The sequence below is a fragment of the Takifugu flavidus genome, chromosome 8, assembly GCF_003711565.1.
Source record: "Takifugu flavidus isolate HTHZ2018 chromosome 8, ASM371156v2, whole genome shotgun sequence".
In the NCBI taxonomy this organism is placed as follows: Eukaryota; Metazoa; Chordata; class Actinopteri; order Tetraodontiformes; family Tetraodontidae; genus Takifugu; species Takifugu flavidus.
The window spans coordinates 13,929,385-13,955,230 of NC_079527.1; the positions used below are offsets into that span (position 1 = coordinate 13,929,385).

Genomic DNA, 25,846 nt, shown 5'->3' on the forward strand with positions numbered 1-25,846 from the left:
GTTTCAGACGCGTTATCTCTGCAGCTCCTGCAGTATTACCGGCTGTCCAGGCGATCGGAGACAGGCCGGGATGCTGTAAGCTCACTGAACCAAACACAGGCAGCATGACATCCTGTTCCAGACCAGCTCCCAGCAAAGGGAGGAGATCCTTGACTGGCTGGAAACCAGCAGCAAATCGCACCCTGTTCCAGAGTGAGACTCGTCTGAGGGATTCCTGGTTGAGGCGCCAGATTAGGGACTTTGACTGTGGTTAAGGAATTAAGGTGCTTATGGCGAAAGCTCTGGGTGGATCTGGCTGAACCAGAAGCTCCTCATAATCACACACCAATGTTTAAAATAAATATATATATATCTCCATTTGGCATGTTTACACCATATATTTATATTTATTAGAAGTGGAATCAGCCTGAAAAAAGCAAATAAATTTGCAACTTCATTAAACCTATTCTAGTTTAACGACTGAGGTGACCTTAAACAATGACTCTCTTGGCTTTAAGCTGTGGCAGGAGCGCAATTTATGCAACTGTAAATAAATATAGATAAAACTGACACGTCTGTGACGTCTGGGTGCTCACAGAAATGGGGGAGGAGGCGGGAAGAAGAGCATCAAAGCTGTTTTAGCACCATAAAGTGGTGATTTCTCTCTTTAGAAATGTGATATTGACCAAGAGGAATGACTTTTAAGAGCCTAATTCTCTCCACCCATCTGGACCGTCAGTCTCCTCAGATGTCGCCTCGGGCGACAAAATGCGCCCGGAACACATTTTAAAAGTAAAATGAGCCGGTGAGCGACGTTCTGACACGCAGAGTTCCAGAAAGGGGACTAGAGCGCATGAATATCTAGGCGCCTCCCCACCACACCCCTTCAGCGGGTCATCCACTGCAGAAACCTGGAGCTCTCCACCACACATTTGCATTTCTCCCCCGTCCCTTCCTCCCTCCGCTCACACCTGTTATTCACCTGTTTTCTTTTTTTATTCCCTCCTCGCGTCTCTTTCCTGCTCCACCTCCGTGGTTGCGCACAGCCTCATCTAAATGCACAGCAGGCGTGAGCTCTGCACCTTTGGGCATTTTTTTTTCCCTCACTAGCGTGGAAAAAGTGCAATCATCCCTTTCTTTTAACACCATCTAATCACAGCGCGCGCTGACTTAGAAACGCTGATGTGCCATAATCCCGGCGGCGGGATCCACCCGATTTTGTGGCGCCAGCCTCGATATTTCATTCACTTTCCTGCAGCCTCGGCAGTTATCTCACCGTGTCCTGCTCAGACAGCACGCAGAGGCGTTCCGCTGCTCACACTCTTTCTTTCAGACAGACAGAGAGAGAGAGAGAGGAGAGAGAGAGAGAGAGAGAGAGAGAGAGGTAGGGGAGAGTAGAAAGTGAGGAGGAGGGACACACGGACCCCAGCCTCGGGACTGAAGAGGAGGATGGTGGAGGGAGAGAGAGGCTGAAATTCTGCTGAAGTGGATCAGCATGCTGTTCAGCGGAATCACTGGGAACAGCCTCCTTTTGTGTTCCCCTGTCTGCAGTGGGGGGTGGGGGGCTGCTTTTAACATTGCGCCCAAGGGGAGAAGCCGAGCTCCAATCAGCCGCCAGTGATCCCTCTCATCCTGTGCAGCCTGCTGCTGGTGATTTATCACTGACCTGAGACAGAAGCTGCACTCGCCTCACAAGAACCACCTGGAACAATCACCAGATTCTGGTCTTGGAACCGACCTGATGACCAGAGGACAAAGGGAGGATTAAAATGGACTCACTGACCGCTGCAGACTGCAGGAGGAGTAACTTTTCCACCCCTTCGTGCTGCTGGAGGATGTTTTCTTCCTCTCAGAGGGACGGAGAGGGTTGGCAGAATTATCTGTTGAGCAACTGATGGTTCATTTCTAACGCCTGGCGAGCAGAAGACGACTTCCTCCCCCCTCCCTGCAGTAATCAGGCAGGACAGATTCGTGTTCAGGTGATGGAGGAGATGGAAATGGACCCAGCACGCTGGAGCTGACGCGCTTCCTGACGACCGAGCAGACACGTCCACGCCTGCCGATCACCCCCTGCCCCGCAGGGCGACTCCGCCAAGTTAGCACGCAGCCCCCCCCCCCCTCCCCGCCGAGTGGGCGTAGTTTTCCAGCGTGATTGTGTAAGTGTTCGAGGGTGCCAGGAGCCAGAGTTTAGGATTACAGGTATTGTTGGGTTCTCATTTGAGGATCAGGGGCTGGACCTTCACCCAGGAAGGAAGAGTGGCGGCTCCACCAACGCTGAGCATCAGGAGGGGGGGACTCTATCCTGGAGGAAGCCGATTCAGGATTGATTTTAAAGATGCACAAGGCTGAAGCCATTTATCCAAGCTGGACAGGGACCATTAAACGTGCGGAGAAGATGAAGTATTTTCGCCTGACTAAGTAAAATAGAATCACGGAGAAGACGAGCACTGATGTGATGAAGGCAGCAGAATGAAATTGACCTGTGAGCTGGTGTATTGATTTGCTCACACTGTCAGCATGGAGTCTCTGCTTAAGGGTCACTAATTTAATCATAATCCATCATTTGTTCTCCCCTCAGAGCCGTCAGACAGGACGCTGCGCAGGCGTTCCGCTGCTCACGGAGACCTGATGACCTTTAAATCCTTCACCTATAACTTAGGGCGTCAGTTTTTTAAGTGACCCGTGACCATGTGGCGTCTTCGCAGGTGCCTTTAGAGCAAAGAGTCGCATGTGAAGTGGAGACCCAGAGCTGAGCCGACTCTGTGGAGGAGAAGTTACCCCAGCTGGGGCACCCTCAGCCCCCCTCAGCCCCCTTCAGCCATCCTGGAAAGCACAAGCTTTTTTTTTTTAAATGGAAAGCTGGATGTGGGCGTAGAGAAGCTGGGGAGGTTGGGGGGGGGAGGATGGAGGCTTTTGAATCAGTGATGAGAGCGGCTGAACTCTGAACTCTGAAACGGGACCACAGGACGAGCCGGAGCGCCGCTGCGGGAAGGCAGGGAAAAGCAGAGGAACCGAAGAGGAGGCGCCGGAGACGAGTCGCTGTGACGAGGAGCGTCCAGAGACAGGCCCGTGGATGAGGGTGGGGCCGCCCCACGACCACAGACAAAGACTCTGACGGAGTCTCAGGGAGGAGCGAACATCTGGACCAGCTGTGGATCCGCACAGTCCCACGACCCGTCACCATGGGCTGCAACATGTGTGTGGTTCAAAAACCCGAGGAGCAGTACAGGGTCATGTTCCAGGTGAGTGCCCCCCCCCCACTGCCTGCTTCTCTCGGTAAAAAGTCGTATTAACTCAGCAAAGTTCACAGCTCACTGGGGGGGGGGACAGTCTAATCAGAGGTTCTGATCAGACGGGGAATAGAAACCATCTGAGACAGAGACGGCCGTTGGCATGGAGAAATCAGAGCAGCAGGGATGGATTCTAAAAACTAAAGTGTTATGGGAGAGAGTGGTTGCCACGGTTACAGCCTCAGCACCACATGCCAACTGGGACCGCCGCTCTGTGCGAATGCGCTCATCGAGATACTCGCCGGCCTCCCAACCGTACTGAGAAACATACACATTTCTGCCTTTCGGCAGGGTTGAGTTCCCACTTTAGCCCCCCCATCCTGGAGGTCCGGGTTCATTATGCAGGGCTATTATTCGCCTTCTTGGCCTCAGTCGGCCCAGGTGGCCGTTCAGAACCCAGAGTCCTCGGGGTGTGAGGAGAAGGGGGGAGGGGGGGGGTCAGAGGGGGGGTCAGAGAAAGGCAGCGGGGGGCCTGATCAGAAGCCTGAGGAGAAAATTTGAGGGCACAAATCTTATCAGACGTGATTCCAAACGGCCTTCAATGACTGATTGATTATTCAATCAATCGATGTCTGAGCACTTAATCAGGGCGGTGGGGGGTGGGGGTGGGGGGGGGGGGGGGGTACTGGGCGAGGGGCAGAACTTACAGGCGTACTGGGGGTAATTCAGAGCGTCCAGCTGACCCAATGTGCTTGTTTTTGGGAGAGAACAACCCACACAAACAGGAGGGGGGGGGTGGGGGGGGGTCCTGAGGCGTGTGTGCTCCTGCACCCCCCCGCTGATTATTCACCCATGTCACCCAAAAGCATCGGACCCCTCCCCACACACTCACCTCACTGGGTTTTGGTTTGAGAGATTCTCAGCTGGGGGCTGTTTTAATTAACCAACACGTTTAATTACACCTCCAAATTAAAGTTACTGGCTGTCGGCAATAAAAACAGCATTAAAGAGCTCCAGCGATGTGGGAAAACTGGGGGGTTTAATCTGACTTCGTCAACATTTTCTCCCCACCCGGTGGCGTCCTGGTTGAAGCCACGTAGCTTCATGCCGGGGGGGGCTGTGAAGCACTCTATAATGTGGCAGATCCAGGCAGACACTCACCCACTGCCCCCCAGAGACCTTCAGCCACTCCCTTCCCTTTTCTCCTCTTCCTCACTGTAAAGCCGGAGTCTGTTCCCATGGCAACAGTGTCATTAAACAAACCTTACCCTGGGCGACACGTCGACAGACACACACTGACGCACAGACTGCCGATCTCCAGTTCTCTTAAATGCTCAGTTTATGTTTATTTCACGTCGATGTAAATCTATTTATTGATAATCCCTCTTAATTTAGTTGCAGCTCTAAAACTAAAACGTTATTATAATATCAGGCATTAAAAAAGCCTTGAAATGAGGTTCCATAAAGGAGCATTTGATGGAATATTCCCGCAGATTTCCCCAGTCTTAATGAACGTTTCACTGATAAAGATCATCTGAATGTGACAGCGACCACCACTAGGGGGGGTCCGGGCCTGTTTTTACCCCCCCTGATAGAAAATAACCAATCAGTTGACGTCACCCTGAGACATCGGCTGTGTTTGAATAATCCATAATCCCAGTGAGGCTCATCCTCATCATTCCTCATCATTCCTCATCATTGCGCAACATCTCCTCACTGTTATCAGCTGCTGATGGAGCCGTCCTTCCGCCCCGCCCTGCCCCAACAATCAGAGGGCGGGGGTCAACCGCGGCCTCCAGAGTAACGGCTCTTCCGATGGTGGACGCTGCGGCCTTGGAGGGGGGCGGAATCAATTACTGAACAAGTGGAATTCAATATATGTGGGAGCTTGATGGGAATTCTCACAGATGCTGCCGAGATCAGTCGGCACGTTTGCTTTCATCCACGTGGTCGCCGCCCCGCGCCCCCTCCCCTTTGTCTTCTGCGTGGCACATTAGAGGAGGAATAATTAGGCATCAACCACCTAATGATTCCCCACGAGCCTCTGCTGGAGATCTGAACTCGGGCTCTCTTACTCTTTCCTGGAAATCTCGGTTTCTCCTCCATCGTTAGCCGTTAGCTAGCCTCTTTCACCTCTCCTCTTCCCTAGTTTTCCAGGATCTCCACTTTGAACTCTTTGCATCTTTTTCATCTGCCCCTCCCCAGCTCTGCTTGCCCCCCCCCCCCCCGGATGGGTACAAACCCGCAGGCTTTGTTCTCAGCCCCGCTAACCCAGCGACGACAGAAGCTTTAAACGCTAAAAGGCTGAAATTGATGCTCAAATCAACAAGCGACGGCTCACGCGAAGCGCTGCTCGCAGCCCCCCCTGATGGTTAATGAATGAGAGCGCTCCCTCTCGTCCCCCCCCCCCAGCATTCGCAACAAATGAGCCACTCTGAGCTCTGCTGAACGATTTTAAAGGGATTCCAGATCAATAGATCTGTAGTTGGCTGCCTATTTAGAAATGCATTCACAAACAACCGTGCAACCGACAGGCCACAAACGCAGCACGTTGGGGGGGGTGGGGGGGTCTCACCAACCTGCAGAGGATCAACTATGTGCACAAACTGCAAATCTGCTGTCACGGACCAAATGTCCGATTCCCATCAGCAAAGAACAGCAAGGCCTGTGATTGCATCATTAAAGACAGGCTCATCAGCTAAAGGGCAAATTAGGTAGAAGACGAGGGGGGAAAAGAGCTGGAAAGCTGCAGCGAGGATGAAATAAATGGAAACGGTGCGAGTTGACTCCGTCTCCAGGGAAGGAGAGAGGAGCCCCAACTGCTGAGGCAGCAGAGAGCAGGAGTGAGGATGAGAGGAGGGCGGAGGTCGACGGAGGCGTGGAAGGAAGGAAAGACTGCGAGCAGGGGGCAAACGGGCACCAGACCGCTCAGGCCGGCAAAGACGGCGTCCGCATGACGAACGCCCAGCCTGAAATCGGCGTCGTCTGAGGATTCATGAGAAGGAAACATAAAAGCATCCAGCAGCATTTTGGTTTGAAGCTGCTAAAAAGGAGCCGTTTAGCTAAAAGGAGCCGTTTAGCTAAAAGGAGCCGTTTAGCTAAAAGGAGCCGTTTAGCTCGCTAAATGCCGAAATACCTTGTAAATAGCTGTTGTGTAGCCTTAGATATCCTCCTCTGCTGTGATGGGGGTGGGGGGGTGGGGGGGTGAGGGGTCGTCTTCATGAAAGACTCGTGGAAAAAGGGTGCAGAGGTTGAATGTAGCACCAAAGAAAGTTCCTGTCATTGGCTGCACACAGGAACATTGACTTGACATGCAATTACTGGGAGGGTAGATGGGGGGTGGGGGGGTGGGGGGGGAATAAAGACGGGGGGTAAAGCCGCCAAGGTCAGCGCCTGCGTGCAGCGGTTCGCCTCTGGACGCAGAACCGCTCTGATCCGTTCCAGTGGAATAGAATCAAAGGCTAATCTAAGGCTAACACCTCAGCCAAGACAAATAACCAGGAGGTGGATGCAGGGACGGAGGCCGAGGAGATTCCAGCTGCATTCAAGACTCCGTAAATGGGAGATTTTCTATAAAATAAAACCGCCTGGAGGCCCGGTGGGGGCCAGCAGGACCCTCGCTGGGACAAATATGCAGTTATATGGGAAGGACTACAGTGTTTAAATGTGCCTTCAGAGAGGAACGAACTCTGTTTCCCCACAAAAGAAGCTGCTGCTCAGGATTTGGAGGCGTTTCTAAAGCCTCTCTTCAGGTTCGACCCGGCAGGACCGGCTCGTTTCCTTTCTAACCACTTTCCTGCTGTCTTGTCTCCACAGAAGCGTCACGTGTTGCGCTCTTTTGAAGCCGACGGGCGATTCAAGGTCTCAGTCTTCAGTTCTCTGCTCTGAATCTGTGTTTTTGTCCACTTCAAGTCTATTTCTCTCGTTCTTGTGAACCGTTTGTCCGTCTGACCCAACCGATCTGGGTCTCAGATCTGGGTCGCAGATTAAAGGAGGTTCTCTTTTGTCTCTGGTGTTAGAAGAAAACTCCACCTCCATTTTATATTAATGTATGTTCCAACTAAATTTATTATAACACGTGAATAATTAATCACACGTTTCTAATAGCTTTGTACCACTTGAAGAGAATTGCAGGGGAGAAAAAAACTTGGTAAATGAGAAAAAAGAAGGCATTCTTCTTAAAAGATCAAAGATGTTTTGAGTAGGACATCAAAGCAAACTGCACTCTTTATGTGTTGTGTGTTTCTCTCGTACGTGAAGTTACATTTTACATTTTTAATTATCTGATTCTCTTCCCTTCTGCAGGTAAAGGCTAAGGAGCTGTCCCGCCTGTCGGGGGACCCCACCCTGGACCTGCAGGACCCCTTCCTGTCCAGCATACTGAGGCGGGGGGTCCGGAAGCGGGCGGGCCTGGCCAACCCCGGCGGGTTGGTGACCATGGGCATGGCCGACTGCGTGGACAGCTGCACTCAGACAGACATCAGCTTCCAGCACATGTTGGCTCTGGGCAGGAGCGGCCAGCACCCCTGCGGAGCTCCGCCCCCGCCCGACCCGCCGCCATCTCCTCCGCTGCCTCCAGAGCCGTTTCTGTTCAGTGATCTGTGGGTTGTGCAGCAGGAAACCTGGCTGAAAGTCTCCCCCCACCCCCCGATGTCCTCACTAATCCCTCCTGAATGTTCTCCCCAGTTTCCCAGAGCCCGTCTACTACGACCCCACCGACTACTTCGATGTCACTCACCACGAGGTTGACAGACAGGACGAGCTGGAATATGAAGTAAGGCTGCTTTAATCAATCACATCCTGTTTGAAGAGCGTCGATCCCTGACCCCCTCGACCTTTCCTGCCCCCCCCAGGAGGTGGAGCTGTACAAGAGCCGCCAGCAGGACAAACTGGGCCTGACCGTTTGTTACAGGACCGACGACGAGGAGGACCTGGGGATTTACGTGGGAGAGGTGACGCCGCTGCGGGGAGAGGGAGACGCCTTGAGATTATTGATCATTCACCCAAACTTCTCCCCCCCCCCAGGTCAACCCACACGGGATCGCCGCGGTGGACGGACGCATCCGCAAAGGGGACAGAATCCTGCAGGTGAAGCCGTCGGTGCGGAGGTGAGGCGGGGGGTGAGATTATCTGACCCGAGCTCCTCTTTCCCTGGCAGATTAACGGCCTGGACGTTCAGGACCGGGAGGAGGCCGTGGCCATCCTCACCAGGGAGGACAGCACCAACATCTCGCTGCTCCTCGCGCGGCCTGAAACCGAGGTGAGGAAGTGGGATACGCCGCCTCCCGGGGGAGCCCGCTCTGGGAAACGACCTCAAAACGCTCCGCTCCCATTTATCTCCGTCTGTACAGAGCTGGAAATGAGTTCACCTGGTTGGGGGGGGGGGGGGCGCTGGAGGATATTTCAGGTAGAGACGCTCTGAGGCCACAGTAAGAGTCCAAAACAAGCCGTTGTAGACCAATATTAACACCATTTAACTATTTACTGAGGACTTAAACTCTGAATTCTGACTTTTGACGGGTCAAATTCTCAGAATTTCTCATTTTATTCTCAGGGTTCTGATTTTTTTCCCCCCCATCTTCTGCAAAAACATTATCACGAGGATTGCGGCTGCTGTGTTTCTGCACCCAGAACCCAGCGGTCCAAACCCCAGATGAGAGTAGAGATAAAGGTGAAGACAAATGGCGCCGGTGTCACTTTGCTTTCCTCAAGGTGACTCCTCCAGCAGACACGAGCTCATGAAGCTCCCAGATCGCAACCAATCGTGAAAGTTAACACAAGTCGACCAGAGCAGCTGGAAAACAGGACGAAAACCAGCTGCTGAAGAAGACAAATCTGTATTCCGGCTGCATTGGAACGTAGCTAAAGGGCAGATTTTAAAAAGCCCTCATTAAAATGGTCTTAGAGAAACGCACACATGCACGTGCACACGCCTGCACGCGCGCGCACAGACAGGAACCTTCCTCTGTGTAAATATGTCCTTGTGCTGGAGGGATCGTAGCTGTTAAAGGCCGACAGGATTTATATTGCTAAGGTCTCCCATTAAGATTCAAGAGACAGAATCATCAGAGGAACGTTCACAAGGAGAGATCAAAGTGCGTGCGTACGTGTGCGCGCGCGTGCGTGTTGGTGGGGGTAATCTAAGAGAATGAAGATAATCAATACTTCCTCTACTCTGAAGGATTGAAGCCATCACAAATTCATTCATCTAAATGGTTATTTTAGTTACATCGTTTTGGTGTTTACATCACCAAATCTATGTTTTTTTTACTCAAACTGGCTCTGGGTGGTAGTTTAATGTATACATGCGATGGAAAAACTGCTGCAGTTTATTATTTTGATCATTGCGGAGAACCGGCTAAAATCTCAGAGCGCGCGGCGCCATCTAGTGGCAGGAAGGTGCCATAGCAGGCAGAGATGACGTCATGAGCGCCTCACCTCAGAGGACACTTTAAATCATGTAGCCGAACAGCAAGTGTGAATGATCTCCACACTGTGTAATAACAGCTGTATGCAAGATGAATCATTTGTTTTTCCTGTTTGAACCTCACACCCCCGCCGTTATTCCTCAGAACGACAACCAGCTGGACGCAGAAGAATTGGACCTGGAGCTGCTCGATCACCCCCTACACCTGGCCGGCGCCGACCGGGTGAGGAAGAGCGCCACCGCTCCGGGGGCGGGACCATGCAGCCTGGACAGGAGCCACACGGGGATGAGCAGGGACTCCCCTGACCTTCTCCAGACGGTCCTGAGCAACAGCCAGGAGCTGGACAGCGGCGTCGGCCGCACGGACGAAAGCACGCGCAACGAGGAGTCGTCGGAGCACGACCTTCTGGGCGACGACCACACGAGCGCCTCCAACACCAACGCCACCAACACGCCCGGGAGCATGCGCAGGTTCCTCTCCGGCCGAGGGGACGCGCCGTCCTTGCTGCTCCCCCACGACCTTCAGTTCAGCACGGACTCGCTGTTCGGCCTGGACGGCGCCCACCTGGAGCACGTGGAGCCGGCGTACGCGGGAGACTCGGCGAGGATGGCGATGCCGGGGCTGACGGAGCAGGAGTGTGAGCGGTACAAGGAGCTTCTGGAGATCAAATGCTACTATGAGAAGTACAGCGCACCCGTGGGGGGTCAGGGGTCAGCGCAAGAAGGGGGAGGGGGGGGGGGGGGTGGTGTCCCTGGACGTCAACAGGAACGAAAACCTCTCGGCGCACGAGTTGGCGCTGCTGGAGGAGGAGCTGCGGCACCTGGAGTTCAAGTGTCGGAACATCCTGAGGGCGCAGAAGATGCAGCAGCTGAGGGAGCGTTGCCGCAAGGCTTGGCCCCCCGAGGAGAAGAGGGAGGGGGGCGCCGGGTCGGGGGGCGCCGGGTCGGGCTGCGCCGACGCCGGCGCCGCTTTGGGCCGGCACGAGTCCTGCGAGCGCGGCCTCTCCGACATCAACGAGCTCCCGGAGAGGGAGCGCTACGACAAGGACAGCACCAGCGCCTACAACACCGGGGGGGAGAGCTGCAGGAGCACGCCGCTGGTCAACGAGCAGAGCCTGGGGGGCAGAGGAGCTCCTGTGGCTGGGCAGAGAGACGGAGGGGGGGGCGACAGGGGGGGCGAGGGCCGAGCTAACCTCAACCAGACCCACTCGCCGCAGAGGAACGGCGCTGAAATCAAAATATCCAGCCCGGGACTTAAGGTTAGGTCGCACCCTCGGGACGCAGGAAGTAGGCAAGGCCCCGAGGGAGGGGTGAGGCGACACCCGAAGGAGCGGTGTGGGGGGGGCAGTGCAGAGAACAGCCCGTACCTGTCCCACCGCCACGCCAAGACGAGGCCGCCGCAGCGCTACCTGAGCTGCACGCAGCTGAGGTCACCGTCCCCCTGCGACCGGGTCGGGGACCAGGACCGGGACCGGGACACGGAGGGCGACGCCAGCCCGATGAGCTTGGGAAGCACGTGCAAAGACGGCGGCGACCCGTTCCCGCCCTTCTCCGCCCCCCCCCGCACGGAGTGGAAAGTGAAGATCCGCAGCGACGGGTCCCGCTACGTGGCCAAGCGGCCCGTCAGGGACCGGCTCCTGAAGGCGCGGGCCATGAAGATCAAAGAGGAGCGGAGCGGCACGACCACGGACGACGACGCCGTCAGCGAGATGAAGATGGGCCGGTACTGGAGCAAAGGGGAGCGCAAGCAGCAGCTGCTGAAGGCCCGCGAGCAGCGGCGCCGGCGGGAGTTCATGATGCAGAGCCGGCTGGACTTCCTGAGGGTCCAGGAAGGCCAGCAGGAGGGCGCCCACCAGCAGGAGGCCACGACCATCCTGGAGCTGTGGCACCGCCGCAGCATGAAGAAGCGCAGCCGCAGGATCCTGGACAACTGGATCACCATCCAGGAGCTGCTGGCCCACGGGACCAGGTCGGCCGATGGGAAGAAGGTCTACAACCCCCTGCTGTCCGTCACCACCGTCTGAGGACGGGGGGGGCGGGGCTACAGAGTCCGCCACTCGAACGTTGACCCGCTACACGCCAAGAATGTGATTCTTTTCCGCCTCAGAACCTGGTAACGACCCCCGATGGCGCCACCTGCTGTTGAGCCATGGGAGCAGCAGCGCTCCCGCCGAGAGGTGTCGGGTTTTTACCTTTGTTGTTGGGAAAAGCTTTCTTAAATTCGGGTCGGGGGGGGGGGGGTCCAAACGAACACTTTTATCACTTTGTCCTGTGTGTAAATGCTCGTTTTTAAGAAAAAAAACCCCACAGTAAACGTTGCCTTTCCTTCAGAAATCAGCACAATTTGCCATGATTTAAAAACCAAGCTGTGAAGAACTGAACAGTAAAAGCTTTGAGACTGAGCACAAATGTTTCCTCCGGCGTTGTTAAACTTCAGGGGGCGACTTTTACACCTTAAAAAACGAGATGTTTCACTTTTCTAACGAACGCTGTCGTGCATGCTACAGCTCATCGTGGTCGTGGTGCCGTGTTTTATGTCAATGTCGTAGCCTAGGAAACGTGCGCTGGTTTAATATCGTGACGTCTCGTCTCCATTCACAGATGTCTTTATCAATAAACACTGTTGTCATGACGACGGACCCGAGTCTGCCCTTTTGTGTGGGGAGAGGAAATGACGAGTCGGCGCTTCCTAAACAATTCTAAACCTTTATTTTTTCTAACAAGAGTGAAAAGAAACATAGGCAACATTCAAATGAAAGGTTTATACACAAACTCACAACAGCTGAGTGTCTGAAATATCAATAATATAGTGATAATAACAATAATAATAATAATAATAGAATCTGAACCCAGGAAACAAAATAAACTGACAAAGTGAATTACAGTGAAGTTACCTTTTGAAGTTTTGAAAGGGAAAACTGAAGGAAAGAGGGAGGGAAAAAAGGAATAAAATGGTTGTTTGAAGAAAAAAAACAACTTAAGGGGGGTGGGGGGGGAGTCAAGAGGTACGTAATCATTTTGGGAAAGTAGCACCAAAAACATGAATGTCTGTTTTTAACACTTCCCAAAATGTTCTCAGTTTAGTCAAAATGCATTTCCCCTCAAAAAAAGAAAAGCCCAATAAAAATAAAAAAATACAAATGGTGCTGCTGTCGAAGCCCAACTCGGGCTTCAGGCCCAAACACAACGTTCCCAATAAACCCAAAGTTTACGCACCCTCGAGTGGCCCCACGCGAACTTAAACGGCGACTGTCTCCGACAGGCTGGACTCAACTACCATTTAATACATTTGGGATAAACATTTCATACTGACTGACCTCTGACCTCTGCAGGCGCGTCCCACGACGGCGTCTTCATATTATACAGGAAATGATGAGTCCAGGAGAGGTGATGAATAAAGTTTGGGAGTCTGAAAACAACCATGGTGCCTGACGCAGCTGAGACGATGGAGTGCAGAAAAGGAGTCTGTTATAGTGTCTGAGTGACAGGTGGGGGGGGGGGGGGGGAGCATACAGGGGGGGCGTTGATGGGTGGATGTCCTGCATCTATTAGGTGACACTGTCTTCTGGCACGCAACACCTCGTTCCCTGGATTGGACTTTATCACAAAACCTGTGACTAAAAAAACCGGAATCAGCCCGAGGTGTGAAGCTCGTTGGGCTGATTTAACAGACGAGAGGAGGGGGGGTTACCTCTGGGTGGGGGGCGACGGGGAGGGGAACGGAGTGGCTGTGGCTGGTGGGACAGGTCTTCTTGGACTCGGAGGCCTGCGGGGACCGCTGCGCCCCCTTCTCCCCGCAGTCGTTCCTGTGGCTCTTCCGCTTGCGTTTGTCCTTGGATCGACCGCGGCTGCTCCGCCTCTGTTCTTCGAGCTCAATCTGTGGCACAAACACAAAAGTGCCGCTTAAAGACACGAGGAGGGTTGAGATGAGCCCAAATGCTGCACGCGTCCCTGTGTCTGACCTGGATTAGAGTGCGCAGCGTCTCTCTGGGGGGGGGGGAAGCTGCCTGTAAGACTCTGTGGATGAGGAATGTCTGGTCCAAGGACACCTCCAGCAGATCTCCCTCCAGCAGGAGCTCCTCCAGGTGAGTCCTGGTGGCTGCCGAGAGCTCGACAACCTGGCCCTTCAGCGAGGGCAGCAGAGACTGCAGCCCCCCCACACCTGAGGAGGGAGGGGCGGAGAAAAGTGCGTCAGGCCCGGCGATGGTGCCCGTAGTTACTGTAAAACAGCCGTTTAAAACCTCACCGGGGACGTTCGACTTCTTGCTGATGCCATTTTCGCATTCGGCCTGTGGACAAAGGAGCAACATTGTATGAGACGAGTCAGGAAAACCCCGTCACCCAATCAACGGTGACCTCGGCGGAGCCGAACCAGACGCCCACCTGAGTGCCGTCGCGCTCCTTGCTGCTCTTCTTGGGCGACTCGTCCGTCAGGTCGATGACGCCGTCTTCTCCCTCCCCGCCCTCCGAGTCTGACAGAACAATGACAGAACTCTCTTCCGTCCCCCTCCTGGCCTCCTCTTTCTCACACCTGAGAGTGTCTTTGAGTTCCTGCAGCCTGGCGAGGGCCCGCTGCAGCTCGGGCGTCTCCAGGGCCTCCTTGGCCCGGCCCTGCCAGGTGATGGCCCGCTCCGTCAGACACTGCAGCGCCTCTCCTTCGGGCAGACGGACCGGGAGCCTCTGCAGGGCTACGAGCAGCGCCAGGATAGTCTCCAGGCGCGGTCGCCGCGAGCGCTGGCACCGCGGACACAAGAACCGCGAGTCCCAGTCCCACCAGCAGAGGGGGTTGAGCGGCGGTCCGGAGGCGGGGAGCAGGGAGGGGAAAGGGACGCAGCCCCCGTGGAACCAGTCTTTACACAGGTGGCAGCGAAGCTGAGGAGTGCGAGGCTGACCGCTGCACACGCACACCGACTGGGGCGGGGCGCCGCTGCGGCCGTGGTTACTGCTGCCGTTCTCTCTTACAGAGTTCTCCGAGTGGCTGGACGAGTCCGTCTCCATGGCTTCCTCCCACCTCCCATTGTCCTTGGCGTCCTTGTAACCAGCAGTGTTAAGACCTGATTTAAGCAGATTCAGTTTCTGGAGCTTCAGTAGTGCCTCCTTCTCCTGGTGCTCCCCCTCCTTAAAAGCCATCACCTGGAGAAAGGCGCACAGGACACGCTTCTATATCCTGCCTTCAGGTTCAAAACGTTACTCGAGCTAAACAAGGCATGCTTCTTAAACTCACTATCGCAGCAGGATCCCTCAGGTCCTGTGCAGAGAGGCCCAGAGTGTTGTTATCAGAGTCATCTAAGGACTCATCATCCAGTGGCTCCGTCTCATCTCGCCTCTCTTTTCTTTTTGCACATGGACATAATACCTGTAGGGCACCAATGGAATTTGCATAAATTAACACTGCCATGTCTTTTTCAACGTCTCCAAATGTTCTTTTTTGGGGGGGGGGAAATGTTTTTCATTGTTCCCTTCAATGCAAGTCCAAATTACACGGGGCAGATTCCAGAAGGTTGGTTAGTGCCAGGGTCACAGTCTGTGCCTCCTGCCATGCTGTTAACTTTACCAAGAGTTCCCTACAGCGTTTCAGGGAAATACGCCTTCATGCGTGTACCGACATCACCGAATACTCGCTGCCCACCTCCAACAGACTGTGCGGGCTGCTTTTCTTCAGGAAGGTCTTGCTGGCCTTGTCCTTCCAGGAGTGAGCGCTGGCAACCTGGAGTTCAAGCTGCCTCAGCTCCTCCATGTAGACGGGTAAGTCCCTCCCAATAGCAACCAGCCCCTCCAGGTCATCCAGACATGGGTAATGCTCGCCGTTCTGCGCAGAGCAAAATAATTATCTACGTGATCCTTTAAGGCTGTGAACGTCTTCGTGATTTTAATTTACTTAAGCAAAAGTAATAAAATGGGACATGGACTGAAAGGCAAATTAAATGACCTGGATCTCCTCGAGGTCTGTTGCCCAAGCCCGCGCTCGCGTGAGGCAACCCTGCAGGGCCGAGATGTTGGGGAGCTTGACCGGAATAAGCTGGGCCTCATTTACTATTGCATCCAGGGTGGAAAGAGGATGCTTTTGCCTGGCGGGACGAGAACACAATGGGAAACGTTTGGCACCGTGCCGACCGGACAAGTTGGGAAACCGTTACAGAGGAAATTCCATTGAACCGACCTTTGCTCCAAGCAGATCTGTGCTTTCTCCTCCCAGCGTTCTGCAATGGTGAGCAACTCCTGAAGCTCAGCCATGGCCGTCTCCACCGACACGCTCTGCGGCACGTTGCAGCCCGCTTCCATCAGGTTTCTCAACACATCCAAGGTCACTTCCTGTCTCTCCCCTCCTTCGCTGCCCAGGGTGCGCCTCACCTCTGTCAGCCAGTGACCCTGCTCCTTCAGGCCCTGGAGTAAATCGCACTCTGGCACGACAGCAGGCAGCTTAGCTCCTCCTTCCAACATAATCTCCAACTGCTCAGGGGGAGAGTCCCTCTTCCAGTCACTCAGCAGCTGCTGAGCCTGACTCTGAAACTCCTCCACTGTCTGCAGAACCACCTTAAGAGCCAGAAGGTAAACTATATTTAAAATCACCTTCACAACCACTGAAGCTAACAAAGTTAAGCTTCGTACCTGCACTTCCTCCAACTGGTTCATGACACACGGGAGGTTCTTCATCGTCTCAATCAAAGCTTGCAGCTCTGCCAAGGTCATCTTCTTCTCACTAACAGATGATCACGTGTCAGAACATGTAGCATCTTACAGGTTTCATGCCTGAGGTGCTGTCGTACCTTGTCGAATGACTGAGGAGTTCAGTGCTTGCCCTGTGACAGTGTTCAATGTCCTTCAGAACACCACTGAGTCTCCGCAGAAGCTCGTTGTCGGGGAACTTCTTTTCTGCCGCTTCATTTTTCAGAATCTCCAAGTCTTTAATGACTGCAGTCAAAGATTTGATGTTTAAAACCATAAACTTTGGCTTGACACAAACCTCAGGAGATTGATCCCCCACCTATCTTATTTCCCTCCTCTTGTTCAAGTGCCTCTTTTACTTTGTTGGCCCAGAGATCAAAAGATTCCGACCGAACCTTTAGTCTGTGTAACATGCCTAATAACTCATCCAGGGTATATCTGTACCTGCAGAAACACAAAAAGGAATAAAAATGAACACTGATTCGACTCATCTGAAAGCACACACACATCAACATGAGGGATAAATACCTGAGGTAGAGTTTATCAGTGGGGCAGTTGCACAGATCCTGAGTGTGATAGAGACACACCAGACGCTCGGAGCAGTTGGAGCAGGCCAGCGCAGAGAGGAAACAGGTGGTCTTACATTTATCGCACTGCCTCTCATCATCAGGCAGCAGCTCAAACGCCTCGCGCTCTGCTTCACTGATGCCCTGCAGGCACAAGTTTTGGGGTCTTAATGCACTTCATTCTAATGAGACTTGAAGACCTAAATGTGGCCTCTCACCCTTTCCATGAGAGCCTTCCGCAGCTTCCTCTCCTCCTGAACAATGATGAACATCTCCCGATGAGTAGCTGCCGCCAGGTTCAGGTCTAGTTTCTCTGGACTGGCCGCCATTTTGCAGGTGAGCTCCTCGTGGGAAAACACGCAGTACCTCCTTAAACGTCGGTAGTGCTCGATGCAGGAACGGCCAATAGGCAGCTGAGGGGTGGACAGGCATCAGACTCTGATCGTGCTGCACTGCAAACGTGTGAAATCCCAATTTAGGACGTACCCAGTCCGCTGTGCAGAAATTCACAGCTTCAGCAAAGTTATATCCCTGATTGAAGCCGCTGTGGTAGGCTCTGGGGAAGGTGATGACAAACTCCCCGGCGCACTGATTGGTACGAACAACCTGCCAACGAGAAGCAGTGATGAGACGAAGGGAAGTCGACAACAAACCTGGTCAGACTCCGTCTACGAGCTGACAGACGAGTAGCACAACAAACTAAAAGAAACAACTGACTCCGAGGGTCCACGTGACTTTTGCACCACAAGGTTTCACTGACGATACTGAGGAAGACTGACCGGGACACCATGAGCCATGAGGATGTTGGGGTTCATTATGGTGACCAGCTGGTGCAGGAGGTCAGGCTGGAACTCAAACAGCTCTGGCGTCAACTTCTTCATCACGTCCTCCAGTCGTTCGGCCGCCACAGAAGGAACCCCGTACCAGGTTTTAGGTTCACCCCTGGCGGTTATGGAACATTCCAGAAGACAGGTTTGTCTTATTTACTCACATGACATCCTCATTACACAACAATATGACATTTACTATCCAAGCAGCTTATCATGCAGATGGGACTCTGTACCAGTGCAGGTAATTGATGGAGTAGCTCCAATGATCCTCAATATGCCAGCAGAAAGCTGAAAACACCATTCCCACATAAAGCCAGGGGACCTTCATCCCAGAGATGTCTCCATTAATGTGGCAAAGGAGCGACTGCTCCAGCAGAGGCATCACGTTCAGGTTCCAGCCACTGCGGGCATAATCCTGACCAAGAAAACAGCGTTTCCGTTACCAATCTTTAGTGACTTTGGATTTCTCGAGCAATAAATGTCTGATGGCAGCGCACCTCCTCTTCTTTTGTCAGATTCCTTTTGCCATTGTTCATCGGGAAGCCACTTCCGAAATCTTTGGAGTGTATATCTGCTCCGTATTCAACAGTCACGTCTTCCTCGATGCTGCTGACCAACCTCCAGAATTCTCTCTCCACCAGCTCAGTGGGAACCATCTACACCAAACACACAGCAGTTTGTATTGCAACGTTAGCGACCATCGCAGCACAGGCTGGCTTCACAACCAACACGCTCCACTCTCGGTGCTCTTACGTGGACTGGCATGTTGAAATAATCCGCTTTGAAAGCATCCGCCATTTCCCCAAAGCTCTGAAGGGAATACTCTCGCGTGGCCTGCTCAAAGCCAAAAGCCTCTGCGGGTTTCTTACATTCCTGAGATGTTTGGAAATAAAAAAACATTTGAATTCAAGAGGATATCTTCTACAATGAAAGCACAATTAAAAAAAAAAAAGGTCCTCACCTCCGCGACGCACTTGGGGCATCGCCAGTTTCCTTTGGGAAGATCAGTCAGGGCGGGTAGTAAACAGTAGGTGTGGTAATTATCCTCACAACCATCGCAGAGCAACAGCTTCTCATCATCCTCCCCTCGACCACACATCCGACACACAAAGGAGTCCACCTACATCAGGGAGAGAAGAAGACAGCAGGCTCACTCTTTAAAACAGAAACACTCAACACGTGGAATATGACAAAATAAATCAGATGTTTGTATCAGAAAGGCAACAGTGAATAAGCAGCACAAAGCACTAATTACAGGCCTGTACGGGTGCTTTGACAATTTCCTTTTGTCAACTTACACATTGGGGATTGCTGATGTTGCGTCGGAGCCTCATCGTCATCTTGCTAAACGGCCTATCTGAATCATCCTCCTCCTCCTCTTCGTTTTCTTTTCCATTCTCTTCCCCCGGTTCTTCTTTCTTCACCTCTGACTTCATTATGACGCTAGGAGGCGGCAGTAGGGGACTAGATGTCCCCCCATCGACCTGGCTCTCCAGAGAGTCCGAAGGCTCCACTTTGACTGATGTGTCACCTGGAGCTGGGGAATCGTTCTCCTTGATGGTTACAGTTTGAGGCAGCTCATCTGAAAGAAAAGCAAGATGCTTTCATGAGGTGAACAGGTCAGTTGAAAGTTGCGCCTACCTTTTTTCTTGATGCCTTTGTGTCTGGCAACCAGTCCCAGTCCCATCATCTTTGGTCCTGCCCCGTAGATCTGGAGTTTCTTCAGTTCTGGGTTCTTCTCTATGTCTTCTTCTGTAGGTTCAGGCTGTGGAAAAGAGGAGACTTTTGTTATAAATTCATGAACCGACACGCTACAAAAACACAGAGCAAAGCAGGAGTCTACACCAAAGGAGAACAGTTACGACAGCAAGGTGTCACAAAAGGGAATCATACTGGGTTAGAAAGTCAGGAAGTTAGCCCACCTCACAGTCAGAGACCCACCACTAGACCACACAACCATCAAACACACTAAACAGTTCAAATCTTTATTGCTTAGTGTTGCTTTTAACTTTTGGGTTGTCCAAAAATCTACATCAAGAGAAAAACCTGCTTAGAGTTTCCACACTGATCAGAAAACAAACACCTTGCTGATGAAGTCAGTTCCTGCTTGAAATAAAGCCCCTTTTTCACATTTGCATAAGCTTTTTGTAGCGTGCAGTGCAGAAGTAGTGAATGCACGGCCTGACCACATCTCTGAACAGCTACAGGCTGGTCCAGAGCATTAGTAGCATGATTGGATGAAAGCATGAAAATAGACATTTTTGGATCAAATAATCTACGAGCCATCGGTGGCGACTTCAACTGTGCGTCTGTGTCTCGTCAGTCCTACCGATCCCTTGCAACATTGAACAAAATGCTACATTTCAACAAAAATAGAACAATCGCTAGAAACAAATCCATAACAGATTACATAGCTTCTAACGTAATTCCCCCTGTTGGTTCCCTGATTGTTCTTGAAAGGCCAACAACTCGTTTGTTCAGCTTTTTGGTGGCGTCGACTGTCCACTGCAGTCAATCGCCAGAACACGGTGCTCTTAAATCAATCTGAAAAGCTGGCAGCGTCTTCAGTACAAGCGCACTCCAAAGGACGCATGCAGTCAGCCAACAGTGAGCTGCTGTGGCACGCTGAGCAGAAAGAGCAGAAGAGCACAGGAGCCAAGACAGCCCACACAGCAAAGCAAGCAGAGAACATCCAGAGAGCAAATATAGGTAAGACAGCTAGAGCACAGAAACTCAGCTCTTCAAGAAAAGAACTTGGAACTGGAGCTGGTGGCGTAAATGTAGGGTGACCTGCGCCATTAAGGACACGTGAAACCATGAGGAAACCATTCTTCACGCAGAGTCGAGGTCAAATTGAGGTTATTCAACATTCCCAGACCAAACAACTTTGTCCGATATGGCACTACGGGCGTTTTTTGAAGCAAAAAATGTGTTAAAAAAATGAACCACATTAGAAAAATCAACCTCAAAGTCCTGTAGACTTTGAAATTATGATGAATTTCCATGCAACAAAAACCCTGCAGCTGCCATGTGATCCAATTATGGACTGCCAACCTTGAAGTTAATGAGTTATGAGAATGTTTAGGTGGTTAGTTAAAATAATGCCAACATCTACACATCTTCAGATGAAAGGTCTAAGAAAAGAGGCAGGGGAGAACTCATATGCTCGAGAGGCAGTACCGCAGAGATGTGTTGAGAGCCAGTGGTGAGAGGATGGGGGGCCAGATCCTCTGGACCCTGCAAGGGGAGACAATAAGAGGAACAATAAACTAAGACAAGAGGGGGGAAGGAAATGAGGGAAGGGAGAGTCTGGAAAAGGACAAAGCCAGTAGTCAGAGTAAAAAAATCTTGACTGGGTCACAGAACTGGACCAATTAAAAGTCCAGCATTTTAGGACAGTTCCAACCTAAACTGGCCAGAAGATGCACCAGATTTATTCTCCAGCTGGCACCAGGTGGAAATTAGTGCAAGTTTAGAAACCAGCTATTCATTTTCATGGTTAATAAACACTAAAATATGTCGACTTTACTTTTTTTACCTAGAAAATAACCATGTAAATGTCCAGTGCTGGGTAGACCCAGTTAATGGATCATCCTTAATATGTCTGCATGTTGTGCTATTATTTCCATTTTAATGAATGAAAACAAAGAAGCCATTCTCAAGCACAGTGAATTACCAAAACTAGCATCCACAGGCTAGCTCGCTAAGGAAACAGTCAATGCCAACTTGGTGGCAAAGGTAGGGGTCATTCGTGATTAGCCGCTCGCAGATATCAAGCACACGGTAACAGGATGGGGAAAAAATGCACGTAGGCAGTGGCAACGTCGCTGAAAATGAGGTGTAATGATAAAGAAAAGGGCGAGTTCACCCGTGAGGTGAAAGACGGCGGGGAGACAAAAGAGCAGAAAGCCACAGTGCAGGTGAGCAGCAGAGGTCTGGCAGGATGACAGGGAGCAAGCGGAGATGCGCTGAGTGCTGCATCACATCTTTAGATGCTGTAACGGAGGCAGGGGGGCCACACACGGGAACACTGGACATGACAGCATGGCGCGCTCCAGCACTATCATCCAACACACCGCTGGCCTTTGCTTGACATTTTGCCAGCCCTTTAAAATGTAAGCTGTTGTTATTTGGATGATCAGCAGGACGTAGACAGTGAACCGCTACACGGGGACGCACAACAGCCACCTCAGATCATCAAAGATTTACACCCTTTCGTAAAAAAGGCACCTCTAGTGTGCACATTTACTGGATGAGCCTTTCGCTCTACTTTATTAGAGCCTTTTAGTTTAGATGATCAGTTATTTTCTCATTAATCAACACCCAGCTCTCCAAAACACCCAGACTTGTGTCTAATCTCCTCTAGATTAGTCTTTGCCTTGTTGGAAGGGGAAATTCCAGCCCAGTCTGAAGTCCTGAGCATTTTGTGCCCCCAAACATTGCATCTCTACGGTCTGGGGGCAGTTATTTTGACCAGATATTGAGGGGCGAGTGTCTCTTCAAATCAAGTCCGATCAATTGAACTGACCACAGGTTGACTCCAAACGGGGAGATTAATGAGAGAATATATTTTTAATAACAGCACAAACGTGGCAAACCTGTTTATATCTGCGTGTAAAGACCCATGAAAAAGAAAAACAGAAACTGCCACGTAAACAGTTGCTGGACTCAGATTCCCTCCTCCGAGTGGGTGGAGGTGTGGGGGTCGCGGGGGTGTTTCTCATACTAAATGATGGGTGCTGCCACTCACGTCGGGCTGGCAGCGATTCGCTCTGCGTCCGTAACTGCTCATTTTGGACGGCTGCACCGACTGTCGCAGGGGGATGGAGTGGGGCTTGTACTCTTTATCGACATCCTCGCCGTCATAGTGCTTGGGCTTGCAGTGCTAAAAGAATAAGAAAACGACGTTAGGACAACACCAAGCAGGCTTCTTTCACTACAGCGACCACAGCAGGGTGAAAAGCCTCTTCTACGCATCATGTTGACAAGATCTGGTGTGGTTTGGGTAAAGTTGGATACAGAAGGTGGAATGTGTGGAATGCTACCGGGAGGCTAGCACCAGAGTGGAACATCTCAAACGGGTAGATGATCCTCTCGTAGTGCGAGCGCAGCAGAGAGCCGATGTTTTTGCCCGGAGGATAGCCCAGCCGCTGCGCCACGCGGGCCCAGCGCCGCTCCTTACACACCATCTCGAAGCCTCCTTCGTCCGCCACGACCTGAAACACACAGGTTTGACCAACCACATCAGCTATGGGATTAGGAAGGTTGACATTCCCCCACTGGTGAGGTGAAATCAAACAGCACGTACCTTCGACAAGCCAAAAAGATCAAGGATGCGCCTTTCGATGTGTGGGATTTTTAAGGAGGACGCCTGGATCTCCCAAAACCTGGCAATGCGGTCCAAATAATTGAGCTTCACTCTGGTCTCCGCCTGAGAAGTTCCATAAAGACCAACCGTGAGCGACAGCGTGAACCTCAGCTCTGTCAGGTATGAGCTTCCCAGAGGGAAAACAAATTACCTCCAACTCATTAAGCCTCTGGATGCGGGGCGTAAAACGAAAGCTATCCAGCTCCACTGAAAACGGCGGCTGCCAGTCCTGTTTTGAAGAAAGCTGCTTGTAAATATGTGAACCTTTGCAGTAAAACCTAAACTACTGACGCGTGTAACCACGGAAATTAAACCCAAGTTAAAATAGGGAAGATTAGAGTTTTAAATGAGGCCTGTGGAGCAAAAAGAACTGCGCTTTGATTATCTGCCTCTGGAAACCGAATAGCTTTCAGTTCTCTGCTTCTGTTTGAGTGAGGAATTTAAGAGCTGTGTACTGAAATATTTGTGTCACTTTCATTAGAATACATGTTTTTCTGGGAATGATTCAAGTTCTCAAATAGGAAAACCGCTTAATTTTCATGGCCAGCGTTGGGGCTCTTGCTAAGATCTTACTCAAGACATGAGGAGAAAAGATACACAACACTCCTGTCAGACGCTCTCTGATGAAGGGCTGAGATATGTTCAAGACAGGAACAGTAAGTTCAGGGTTACATCATGCCGAGCATATAACGTTTAAGCAGAATTACTCACCGGCGGAGGCCGAATCTTGCAGATTCCTGACTTCTCTGCTATTGGACGAATCTTGGCAATGTAGCCCAGAGGATCCTGAAATTCCTCCCATGATGGCTCGAACACTGGACACTCTGGAGGAGGTACAAACTCTTCCCCTTCCATTGCCCTGAGAGCAGCAACACAGACAAAACAAGGGAATCAACCACGTGGAGCAGACGGCAGCACCCCAGAAAGCCACTGGAAGTTTGAATTGAATTAAACCATGAGACATTTTAAGTGCACTTCATCTGACTTGTTAAACAACTGTCTTGACTGCGGCCGTCTTTACCTAGAAAAACACTCGGAGCGCAGACACCTGTCAAGCAACGATAAAGAATGCTTCATTATATATAAATATATATGTATAGGCAGTATTATAAGAGTACCTAAAAGAGTAGGCTGCTTATGATCCTCAGAAGAGAGAAAAGAGAATTTACCTGACAATTTCATTAGAAGCAGTTCGTAACTGACTTATTTTGCCACCAGTCAAACGCCAGCTGTCACATAACCTCTTTGGCAGAGGCAAGCTGACATTTTAATGTGACCACATTAGGGCGACTATGAATGGCAAACTTCCTCAACGCCTTCTCAGAATTTTAGATTTTATTAATAACCCTAAAGTCTGAATACAAGAGCAAAATTCGTGGCAGAAGACTTCTCTTAAAGGAACACGGGCCCTTCAGCCATAACAAAGGAGACGCCATCCTTTCTTGTCGTATCAGCTTTTAAAAGTAAATAGTATGAAGTGCTGCTGTAACATTTATAGGACAATAGCATTACATTTTAAAAGACAAAAACAAGTGTTAATGTAAAAAGAGCTTTGTGAGTTTCAAGGCCAACCAGCCATTAACCTTCATATATAGTAATTTGGTCGGAACTGCTGCTTTTATATTAAAATATTAATATTAAAATGAGCATTTCCTACAGTGACTGTTCATCTTTTTTTGCCTGGCCTGGACACAAACAATAGCGTGGAGGCCATGAACCCTGAGCTCTAAAGAGCATCACAATAGGGCTGAGAGCTGCACAAACAATGAGCTTTAACGGAGAAACTGTGGAATTGTGCGAACTTCGGAACCAAATGATCGTATCTGTTAACACGTCCTGCTGAAGCCTCAATAACATAAAAACGGACATCTGTAACTTTACTGGGCTTGGAAGCAAACCTTACCTTCAAGCCACATGCGAAAAAGGAGATGGCAAACAAACGTAGTTTATTGTTTGTACTGTTATAAAAGGTCTCTACGTGGATCTTAGCATGGTTAGTGTGGAGCATTTCTCTGTGATCGACATTGTTAACGACGCTAACAGCTAATGTTAGCATCGAGGCCTCCACATTTTCAGCCCAGTAATACACATTCAATGGTCCAGTCCCATCACCTCCCCCGGGCTTAGGTGACTAGCATTAGTTAGCTAACAATTGTTCTGGAGGAGGAAAAAGTCAACAGCATGACCGCAACAGAGGCGAGCTACGTTACCCGATTTAGCTTAAAACGAGCCAGATATCATTATTTACATCCTTGTGTGTGCGCGAAATTAAACATGCAGCTATCTGAATCCCTTTGAACTCGACTGCCTCGTTACATTTCAGTGACTGACCGAAGACACCTCGATGTCCCGGGGTATGATAGGGCTGGGGGCCGCTCTCTTCCCTCTGTTGTTGTGATGACTGGTGGTTAGCTAAGGTTGGCCAGCTGTGCTCGGTCCTGCTGGCTAGCTATCGCTGCTAGCAAAGTTGACCGATTTTCAGGCTCACTTCTCCCATATACTTCGCTGTGTCAGACACACCGGCTCAAACCAAGGGCGGACGAAGTCCATTTAACAGTAAACGATACCCTCGAACTTTGCCGATTACTCGTTATTAATCAATTTCCGATCACCATCATCAGTCTCTTCAGGCCACCCTATCTTTCTTGACGAGACGCCATCTTAGTTTTTCTCAGGACCGAAGCACAACCTCTTCATCTTCGCACCACGTATCTCACGTTTACACCCCGAAAGTAGTACGAATACGCGCCACATGCGCCAATAAAGTCCCGTAATTGTCA

General features: G+C 51.3%; 2 protein-coding genes across 7 annotated transcripts; one reads left to right on the plus strand and one right to left on the minus strand.

Moving 5' to 3' along the window:
* The first annotated feature begins 966 nt into the window (after positions 1–966).
* LOC130529911 (PDZ domain-containing protein 4-like) lies at positions 967–12,268 on the plus strand. The gene is given in 9 exon segments (XM_057040610.1): positions 967–3,221; positions 7,026–7,070; positions 7,515–7,810; positions 7,896–7,983; positions 8,063–8,161; positions 8,235–8,297; positions 8,368–8,469; positions 9,782–10,338; positions 10,340–12,268. Coding segments are annotated over 9 exon segments (2,631 nt in total). The 5' UTR covers positions 967–3,161; the 3' UTR covers positions 11,661–12,268.
* A 54-nt stretch (positions 12,269–12,322) lies between these two features.
* On the minus strand, positions 12,323–25,818 carry kdm5c (lysine (K)-specific demethylase 5C). 6 transcript variants are annotated; one of them, XM_057040585.1, is made up of 29 exons: positions 25,679–25,818; positions 23,778–23,925; positions 23,218–23,295; positions 23,007–23,129; positions 22,744–22,914; positions 22,449–22,583; positions 20,879–21,007; positions 19,340–19,463; positions 18,997–19,280; positions 18,660–18,818; positions 18,452–18,571; positions 18,196–18,354; positions 17,932–18,113; positions 17,648–17,810; positions 17,355–17,474; positions 17,087–17,281; positions 16,831–17,012; positions 16,622–16,746; positions 16,404–16,548; positions 16,246–16,336; positions 15,797–16,170; positions 15,566–15,704; positions 15,266–15,445; positions 14,861–14,992; positions 14,020–14,769; positions 13,883–13,925; positions 13,599–13,798; positions 13,328–13,513; positions 12,323–13,253 (listed from the first exon to the last, which is right to left on the minus strand). In XM_057040585.1, the coding sequence occupies exons 2-29, from the start codon at positions 23,919–23,921 to the stop codon at positions 13,239–13,241; spliced, it is 4,848 nt and encodes a 1,615-aa protein (XP_056896565.1). In that variant the 5' UTR covers positions 23,922–23,925; positions 25,679–25,818; the 3' UTR covers positions 12,323–13,238. The 6 variants fall into 6 exon arrangements, with proteins under 6 accessions (XP_056896565.1, XP_056896566.1, XP_056896563.1 ...); XM_057040586.1 differs by having other exon boundaries at positions 12,323–13,247; positions 25,398–25,792; XM_057040583.1 differs by having other exon boundaries at positions 25,398–25,792.
* Positions 25,819–25,846: the final 28 nt, after the last annotated feature.

Excerpts from the sequence above, each read along its gene's own strand:
- kdm5c (XM_057040585.1), bottom strand. The coding sequence starts at position 23,921 with ATGGAAGGGGAAGAGTTTGTACCTCCTCCAGAGTGTCCAGTGTTCGAG. Across the intron at positions 23,130-23,217 it reads AGAGGCTTAATGAGTTGGAG|GCGGAGACCAGAGTGAAGCT; the intron begins GTAATTTGTTTT and ends GGAACTTCTCAG. Across the intron at positions 18,819-18,996 it reads ACATCAGCAATCCCCAATGT|GTGGACTCCTTTGTGTGTCG; the intron begins GTAAGTTGACAA and ends TCCCTGATGTAG.